Below are 10,353 nucleotides of genomic sequence, written 5' to 3'. Positions count from 1 at the left end.
ATTACATTTTGATCTACATTAAAAATAAACCATATGAACTATAAAAAAAATATTGTACAAATATGCATCGCGTACGTCACTACATCAGTATAATAATAATAATTATTGTTAAACATAATATAATTGTTCTAAACTAGATATCATAAACAAACAAATATCAATGTTATGACAATGACATACAAATGTAGCATTAAAAATAAAAATGGATCTAAAATGTTTGCAGCCCAATAAAGCCTAAATGGGCCTGACAATGTAGAACGATCTCACACAAAAACAACCGACTCGAGAGGATGGAGCATCCAACTGACAGAAACTGGAAAAAACAAATTAATCACCGGAAAATCTGATGATCTTATTTTCTCCCGGCTCAGCTAAATTCATACGGATTGGAAGTCTCTGAAACTGTAACAGTTGCTTCTGAGATCTCGATCTTGAAATCCTCGGTTTCTTAGCCACTCCATGCGATGGTGGTCTGCAAATGCCGCAAGGTACTGTATCTATGCACGCATCGGTGTATGTTATTAGTGTTTAATTTCAAATTAAATGTTGGTGAAAAGTAAGGCATGCATTTGGCTGAATTTAGATCGGATCGAACTTTGAATTATCTTTTACGGAGTTTTTTTTTATTGGCTAGTTTCTTAACGACGTGGGTTTGTGAGCGCTAGATGATTTGTAAATTGAATAAAACTCTCCAATTTAGGATTTTGGTTATGCTAGTGGTATGGTGCGATACAGTCAATTGGCCTGTTTAACTACTCTCTGATTGCCGTGGAATTCTGTATCTCCATTGCTCATTTGATTTATTAGTTTTCCTTGAATGCAATAATGACAATGCATTCTGTATAATCTGGGTTTTAGGCGACCAAGTTGTATTGCTTCGTCCATAAGGTGCCCGTTTGTGGAGAATGTATATGCTTTCCGGAGCACCAAATTTGTGTGGTATGATCATTCCAGTCGATGCTTTCATTGCTCAGATGCCTGTCTTTTGAATAAACTAGAAAGGAAATTTTGCTTTTACATCTTAGGTGAGGACTTACTCTGATTGGGTAATCGATGGTGAGTATGACTGGCCTCCTAAATGCTGCTATTGTCAAGCTGTGGTTGAAGAAGGAGCTGACTCTCAGACTACTCGATTGGGTTGTTTGCGTAAGTGAACCTGCTTGGTAATTTACCAATTTTATTTTTGCTTTCAGTTTGAATTTTGAGCAATCGTTTCAAATCGTTCTTCTCACCTAACCCATTATTACATTTTGCAGATGTTATCCACACAAGCTGCTTAGTCAAACACATTAAAAGTTTTCCTCCACACACTGCCCCTGCTGGATATATTTGTTCTGCCTGTTCAATTTCTGTAAGTTCTGCCCAGAAAACAGTGTCATTTCTCATTGTCTTGTTACCTTGTTTTCATGATCCATTTAAACATATTGATGGAACAAAGTTGTTCCTGGCATTTGATTGTTCTATGTCATAGAGATGGCTATAATTCTTAATCTTTTCTGACCCATATCACGGAGACCAGCTGTTAGTGCCGTGCAACTCCATACTGTACGAGGCTTGTCTTCTTGTTTAACTTTGATCTATCAGCATGATGGTCAGGATGTTGATGATGAACTTCTTACAAAAAATTCTGAGTTTTAGATTAAGGTCTTCGGTGTTGAGCTTTACTAGTACCTCTTGACATGCAATGTGCGCATATACATTTTTTTTTGTGTTCAGTAATTTAAATGTAAAATTTAACAGATTATATTAAAATTAAAATTTAAAACTATATAAATTAATTTTTTATAATATTTTTTTAGAAAAGTGTATGGTGTCTATAGTATATTGGACGAGGGGTGATATGATCATTTATTCTTGAATAAAATTTGGATAAGATTGAGATAATTTCATGCATTAGTGAATTTACAATAAAAAATAGTTTTTTTTTTAAAAAAAATATGTAATATTAAATGAGATAAATATATATTTGGTATTAAATAAAAAACCTCACACCATTACCCCAAGCCCTTAGGTAGTCAGTGTAAGAGGTTCAGGCTTAATAGGATAGTATAGGTATAACAAGAGGAAGGTGTATCTAATCAGAGGACCTTGATTGTGCTGCAAATTACGACTTCTATTGTAGCCTAAATTTGTTATAAAAAAAAGTTGGAAAACTTGTTTGTTGTGCTATATTCTCCCATGCCTTACCAGAGATTCAACAAGTTGTAACCATCTTTACCCAATATAAAGTTAATTTGCCATGTTTTAAGACAGATTTAAAAATAAAGTGAGAGTACAAGTTTAGTGGAGTTGGAGACTGCGTTGTACTTTGTTTTCCCAATGAATTTTGGGATGTTTGAGTGAAACATGTGTATTGATGCAGTCATTCAACTTAGTTCTTTTACATGTAAGCAATTTGTCTTTCATACTTATATAGCCATATTAAAATTGATCAAGGCTATATTTTGCCCTATTAACTGAATAATGGGTATCCCAAACTCGAGAGATAAAATGGTCACATCATTGGCGTCAGCTTATAAACTATGTTTGTATTGGAAAAAATGTAACCATGATTACCTTGGATGGATTATTCTAGTTCAACTGGATATGAGACGAAGCTCTGGTTATTCTAAACCAACAATGAGATTGGATTCTTCCGTCACAGGCATCTGTCTAACATGATGGCCTTTGAGTTTTGCTTACATTAGTATCACTGTTTGTTTGCTGGTGTGTGTTTCTATCTTGTGAATTATGCCTGATTGTTTGTAGATATGGCCGCCGAAAAGTATCAAGGATTCTGGATCACGTCTTCATTCAAAACTAAAAGAAGCTATCATGCAGGTAAAATGTTACTCTTATATATATTATAACAGAGTGCACATTATATTGTTGCTTAAACTTGTCTTATGAACAGCTACCAACCTAATCAATGCTTTGGAAAAATAAATTTATTCATGCCACGAGGTTTCCTATTTTATTGGAATATAATGTTTGGAAAATGGCACAAAACCAGATCATTATGTGATTCTTGCATTTGTTATTCAATTGAACGATGTATTTATGTGGGAATATTTATGTGGAGGTTTGTGCTTAGTAATGAATGGCTCATTACATGTTGGAAGAGGAACTTGAAATTTTTAATAAGGGTAGTTGGATTTTAGCGGGACAATTCTATTTGTGTGTGTGTGTGTTGTTTTCCATTTTTGTACCTAACAAAACGAGAAGGCAAGCTGAGAAGGATTCATGAACCTTGCAACTTGAGTATGTAAAGATAACTTCTTATCTGAAAAAATATTGGACATACAATATCACACTACCACTCTAAAAATATTCAGTTTTTTCCTCTTTAAGTTCTCTGCTCACTCTCGATTCTGTGGCATATGACAGTCTGACTTGTTATTAGGTTGCACAAAGCTGAATTTCTTGTCTTCTGGCCATCCTCTTCCTCTATGTTCTCTTTGATGTGCTCATTTCTATTTTATTATAATTTCCAATCACAAGATGATCTTGTTGGTGATGTTTCTTAGTGTTAGTGAGAAGGGGTGTTGTCAGCACCGCGGCAGTAGGGGGGACAAATGTCTACGTAATTTGATTTTGTTCCTAACCCATCGTAAAATTTGTGGATAATCAAAAATGCAGTTTTTAATGAAAGTGACCAATCAATAATGCATCAAAAGATCTTTAATTCAATCAAGCATATAAACTCTTCATAATCATTATGACATTTTTTCACAGATGCATTGGCTACAAGTAAAAGATGAGTGAGCTTTAAAAAAAAAAATACATGATTGAGGCCAACAAATAGTCGTACTCATTTATACATATGATCTTTCCTATCTTGTCTATTCCCGAGGTTGGCTTGTAAACCCATTTAAATTTATAAAATAATCGTCAAAATATAGGTTAACATGAATTATTTAGTTGATTTTGTGGATCCAATAAATAAACTGAATTAAATGCAGATTGGTAGATTGAGCAAAATGAAGCAATATACTCATCAAAAAACATAAAAATGGTTCTCTAGAGCGAGACATTTGATACAAAGATGTTTGATAATTGTCTCTTGAAACAAATATTAAACTTTTTATGTTGCATTTATACGATACATTAAAATAAATAGCATAATAACGCAAATTAGTACCAATGTGAAATTTATGTGGATTATTTTTTTCAAAACTTGAATCATATTCATGTTTTTATTTCGATTTTTTAGTTTTACCAAGGACATGACTTAATGTGATGAAACCTTACATGAATCTTCTCTCTCAGAACATATTTAATTTTAGAACTGTAAATAGTTTTATTTTCTTGATGGAGTCAAAATCAATTATATAAAAATAAAAGATAAAGTGGTCTTATTATCTTTATTTTTATCTTAAAAATCAGTGAGTGTGTATGTGTGTGGGTATTGGGATTGGGAAGTTTCTCTGTCCCTCTGATACTTGAGCATGTCCTCTGTTTTCAGACTGGTTTGGAGAAGAACTTGTTTGGGAATCATCCAGTTTCATTGCATGGAACAGAGTCTCGAAGTCCTCCACCTGCCTTTACTTCAGAACCACTGTCGCATGCCTCTGCTGCTGGAGGTGGAGAATACCCTGGTGGTGTTTTGCCATCTGTTGGAGAAAATGCAGCTTCTATGGCAACAGGCTATGCGAGACCTTCAAGTTTAGACATTGTGGAGATAGATGAACCTAGCTCAGCAGCATCATCTTTGCCTAATAATGAATCCAGCTTCATGAAAAGCACGAGCCCTTCTGGTGTAAGATGTCTTATTTTTCTCTTTAATAGCATTCGATGTTTGTTATTGTGTTCTCTTACTGGTTTCTTGCACCTTTCCGTCACCCAGCCTGGTGCAACCACGCGGAAGAGTGCACTGCAAGCTGAAAGGCAGAATTCTGAGTCCTCGTATTTTGCTGATGATGAAGATGCTAACAGGAAGAAGTACACTCGAAGAGGTGATGAGTCTTTAATTATTGTTTCTTTCCTTTTTTTTTTGTTGCTTTCGAGTAGAAATGCTAATCAGTTAGCGGAAGGAAGTATTTCTGCTTGCCCATGCAGAAAGTTTCATCCAGTCCTTGCTACACATGAAGTTAAATTGGCATGGGCTTTGATCAAGTCAAAAGATGTTAGGAAATCTAACGATATTCTGCAGATTATCTAGTTGGTTTTGTTTTTTGTTTTTTTTAAGAAAAGATAATATCCCATGTGCTCTATACACAAGGGATTAAGTCCTAGGTCAACAGGGAACTCTTTTGCCTTTTAGCTTGAAACTTTTCAGTTTAGATTAAGATTAGGTCAGTTTGTATTTATATGGCAGAAGTTGGGGATAAAATGTCAACCAGAAAATTCTCTCAACAAAGTGTGTGAACAATATTCGAGGTTCTCTCTCATTAGCCCTCTATTTCATCTATCAAAATAGGTCAACAAAGTCGAAGGTCACAAAAGAATGTTATATATGATCTTAACAATCAACCCATGACTAATTGTTGAACACACACATTTATTTTATATTTAAATTTTATCCCCAAGTCTTAAGTCTAGTTGTCGCTAATCGCTATAGATGCTACTTCACAATCTTTTGTATTTGATATTAACTGTACCTATGGGAATGTTGCTTGATTTTGTAGAACCTCATTTAGTAATATCATCATGAACATTTTGGGATCTGACTTTATTGTTGAATGTGATATAGTTAAAGTTACTTCATTCAAACTGTATTTATTTACCTTATGTGAAATGGTAAAGAACATTTCGTGATCGTCATTCCTTTCATTTCTGAATTTTATGTGGTTTTGCTCTCTCTTCTGTAAATGCACAATGGCCTTTCTGTGTATATAAAAGTTAACATGATAGGTGCAGTCGACGCCATGGTATACACCAAAATTGTTGTTTCATGTCTATTTCTAATCAACATGCTGGTCCACATTTTGAAATGGGAAACCTTGTTCGTCTCGGCTGAAGCAGTTTAATTATATCTTGGTATACAAGTTAATGATGACGGCTGGAAATCAGTTTGGTGTGTCAGATATATTTTTGATATAATGAAGAATGTGCTATATAGGTTATTTCATTTTTATTATCACAGAGCGATTTCTTGTATTTTCTGATGTTCCAACCTAGTTTGTCACGCATATGAAGAGTTGATTCTTATATTCGAAATCAAGAGAACATAACAAAGTTTTAATCCTTCCGACTGATCGGTAGATGTGGGTATTATGCCTGAACCACTAATATTTTGTGTTAGTCTGACCTCTCCACTCGCTTATAATTCCAAAATTTAACTCCAACTTACTGGATTTTTAATTTCAGGCACATTTCGCCACAAGTTCCTCCGGTCATTGCTGCCTTTCTGGTCAAGTGCATTGCCAACTCTACCAGTGACTGCTCCACCACGGAAAGACGCGTCACATGCAGATGATGCATTTGAAGGCCGTGTACGACATCATAGGCCAACAAGAATGGATCCAAGGAAACTCCTCTTAATTTTAGCTATCATGTAATATCTCTTACTCTTTCGTGTTTCATGTTGCAGCATCTGTTGCATTTGTTCCTTTTCTATTAAATACAGCGGTAAATACATGTACAAATTTATGCACATCTAACCTCACAAAGAAGCGAAGAATAATTTTTTATGTTCTGGGTGCAGTGCGTGCATGACAACAATGGGGATTCTATATTACCGAATTTCTCAACGTGGTCTGGATGAAGAGTTACCTGATGAAGAGCCTCAGTAATCAACCTACACAAGCTCATGCTAGTGAATCTGGTGATCTTCTGATTGCTTATTAGAGTGACGTTGCTTTAAAGATTGCGGCTTTTTATCGGGCAAAATCCGATTGTTTCGCGTGGGAACTTGTAAGCACTGATAGTACGTTTTTTTCAGTTGTAGAAGATATTATTAAAGAGATTGGACTAGTGCCCATGAGATTCATTGTATTTATCCCTCCCTTCTCATGTTTGCTCTATTTGGACTTGCACTTGATTTTTTGATTTTGAAGGCAATTTCATTGTTCCAATTTATCCGCGTTTTTTCAATATTGTTCATTTCAGCTCATTTATAGTTCATGTAGCTAACTAGCGACTACTGGATTCTTTGTTGAATCGGTAGCTGCACGTTTGAGATTATATTCGAGCATTTTCATAAGAGATTTGTCATAAATCTTGATTTGAAGATACAGATGGTTGACTCAGAAAATGAGGGTATAGATTGTACTTATTGAACTCTTACTCGATAAATTTGTGGTCAATAAGATTCGGATTTCAAATAAAGAATAATAGATATGAAAAAGGTTGCCTTGATAAATTTGAGCTTGATGTTTGATTGCTGAGGCTGTGAATGATTGTGCATCGGTCCTTGTGGCTGTAGGTGTAGCTGGTGCCCCAAGTGGATGTGTCAGTCTGTGTGTGTAGTTCTCTCCATTATATCTTTTGATCTACGTGAATTTTACATGGATCTCAAAATACATATAAAGTATCCAAAGAATGATATTCAATCACGTAAGTTGACGAAATGTTGATGACACTGACAAAATCTCTCGAAATCTCAACTCATCTTGAATCTCGCCACATTCTCTTCACTCCGAAAATATTTTGATTCGAATTGTCTGGATTTTTCTTGTTCCGATCAATATTGTAAGAGAGAACGACAAAATGACATCCACACGATTCAATTATTTTAATAAGTATTTTTTAAAAAAATTATTATAATATTATTAACATATTATATTGGGGATTATGATTTTAAATAGAATATTATTGATCCAAAACTAATACAGAAATTGGTTGACATAATTTAAAGTACATTGAAGGGCAATGGAGCTCCTTCAATGGACTCTGCTGCGAGGAGGCGGATTTTGTGGCACAATTGCTTGGTAACTGTTCGCTTCCAAACGAGATGCCAAGTAGTTTTGTTTCGCCTGCTTCCTACTGCAACGACAAATCGGTTGAGGTTGATGAAAGTACGATGTACTCATCACACGAAAATGCTATCACACATTCTTTTTCAATAGGGAATACTAATTATAACTAAGACACTGCTATCTTTTTCCCCTCTATAAGTCATGACAATTACTACTTCTGTGCCTCTCAACAATTTTTTGTGTCCAACAACAGTTTAATGACCATGGATTATTCTATGACGGAGACTAAGAACAATGGCTCCCGAGTTTGTTTTCTTTCTAACAATGTGATGGAAGCTGACGGCTTCTTAGACTGGGAGGTCAGTAATGACCCGGTGCCGGAACCGATTAATGAAGATAAATTCGGTGTCCCTTCAGAGATGTGCAAGAAAAGGTCACGACTTCCGGGAGAAGCAAGAACTGAAGTAGGTTTTATCTGTCACATTTTTTATTTGATGAGTGATTGGGATTAAAACTACCGATTTCTTATATGTCTTCTCATGCCATTCGGGATCAAAGTAACATGAGCATAAGATTCAAGAAGTTCCCGAAGCTAGACGACAATCATCATGAAAACAACTACAATGATAATACCAGTACTGCAACTTTAAAGCAGCGCACTAACAGCTGGTGCTCGGAGGATTAGTCCATTGCTCCGCTTGAGCATACTCATGGGGTGACTTCAACTTTAATCCCAAAGTGTGATCGAGTTCAAAACTCAAACGGAAAGACACGAGCCAGTAGGGGTTCAGCAACTGATCCTCAGAGCCTCTATGCTAGGGTAATTATCTTCAAAGTATCATAATTATTTAGCATATTTAGATTGTAATCCAATCATATGTTTTGCTAATGATAATCTTTTCACAATTTTGAAGAAAAGAAGAGAGAGAATAAATGAGAGATTGAGAATCTTGCAGGGCCTTGTCCCTAGAGGAACCAAGGTAAGCTCGGTTGAATCGGGTCGCCCTTGTAATTTTTACGTGTAATTTGGAAGGGGAATCTGATAATCATGTGATGACCATCCTTGGTTTTGATAGGTTGACATCAGCACAATGCTTGAAGAGGCTGTCCAATATGTAAAGTTTTTGCAACTTCAGATTAAGGTAAGAATTGTTCTACTGGAAATGAGAGTTAGGGAGATGTGTACAATTTGGCATGCAGGTCTAAATTGATGTCAGCATGAAAGAAACCTGTATTTTAATTTGGAGGACCAATAAAGAAATCAATAAGATGGGAACCTGCAAAAGTCACGCTTTATAATAATTTACACCATTATAGTTTTCCTTTGGTTCCATAACTGAATTGGTTAGAGAAGAACCCTTTCCTCCCCTTCTTTTCTGGAACCATGTCAAATCACTTCAAATGTTCATACATTTCAGAACCTTTACCTCCTGTGGTGACGATATAACTTTAGTACATAAGACCAACCTTTTGTCGTTTTACCAAAAGTTATAGCTGGTGTTAAATGTGTATCGCAAATCTTTTTAAATCGTACAACAATTCAAACACCGCACATGGTAGTTATTGCATCCCAACAATCTATCTCACAATATATGAGACACATAAGAATTGAACCTGTCACATTGAATTTGATATCAATTATAGACCGACTGTTTGCCGCTTCACTAAAAATCATAGCTTGTGGTAGCGGTGCAATCCAAATATTTTAAATTATACAACAACTCAAATGTCATGTTTCGATCGCTCTACTTTACAAAGGTGGTATTATTACACCCCAAACATAGTCATTTAGTCCATTATTTTCTTGTCTAGATTTTTTGAAATCAAACTTTTTGTGTCTTCGAATCTTTTGGAGCTTGAGTTGCTTGTGGATTTCCAAATCTTGATTAATGTTGTTAATATCATGCAGCTTTTGAGCTCTGATGATCTATGGATGTACGCTCCAATTGCCTACAATGGAATGGACATCGGGCTCGATCTCAAAATCCCATACTCGAAAACGCAATCCGAATTCTGACTATGACCAAGACGACGACGACTTAATTCGATTGAATTTATTTTGTGAATAAATATCACATGATACATAAATATATATATGAGTAGGTCTTTTGTGAGACGGTCTCACAAATCTTTATCTGTGAGACGGGTATCCCTACTGATATTCACAATAAAAAATAATACTCTTAGCATAAAAATTAATAATTTTTCATGGATGACCCAAATAAAAAATCCCGTCACACAAAATACGATCCGTGAGACCGTCTCATACAAGTTTTTGTCAATACACATATTTAATGTCTTTTTTGTTGACATATTAATATAAACACCGGCTACATAACGAGGACGAATGATTCTTGTTCCTTTATTGAGTTTCATCGATAAACGGTGTACTTTGTGGTTTTCCCCCCTCTTATTGGTCGTGTTTCAAGTGATACTAGAACATTGTATTCATAGTTTTACTCTATCACATTTTATATATGTAGGGATTGGGTTGGGTCAATTAAGACCCGAGATC

At 35.3% G+C, this 10,353-nt stretch overlaps 1 protein-coding gene and 1 pseudogene across 1 annotated transcript; both read left to right on the top strand.

The window, feature by feature from the left end:
* The first annotated feature begins 276 nt into the window (after positions 1-276).
* LOC140985142 (uncharacterized) lies at positions 277-7,123 on the top strand. Its single transcript, XM_073452903.1, has 9 exons — positions 277-488; positions 859-939; positions 1,026-1,146; positions 1,257-1,351; positions 2,749-2,820; positions 4,445-4,738; positions 4,826-4,934; positions 6,289-6,475; positions 6,626-7,123. Exons 1-9 carry the CDS (start codon positions 465-467, stop codon positions 6,711-6,713), a joined length of 1,071 nt encoding a protein of 356 aa, XP_073309004.1. The 5' UTR covers positions 277-464; the 3' UTR covers positions 6,714-7,123.
* A 34-nt stretch (positions 7,124-7,157) lies between these two features.
* On the top strand, positions 7,158-9,893 carry LOC140984651 (uncharacterized; annotated as a pseudogene).
* The last annotated feature ends 460 nt before the right edge of the window (positions 9,894-10,353 follow it).

The sequence above is a fragment of the Primulina huaijiensis genome, chromosome 9, assembly GCF_012295235.1.
Source record: "Primulina huaijiensis isolate GDHJ02 chromosome 9, ASM1229523v2, whole genome shotgun sequence".
Taxonomy (NCBI): domain Eukaryota; kingdom Viridiplantae; phylum Streptophyta; class Magnoliopsida; order Lamiales; family Gesneriaceae; genus Primulina; species Primulina huaijiensis.
Note: the sequence above shows the minus strand (reverse complement) of the source record. Positions and strands in the feature narration are given on the sequence as shown.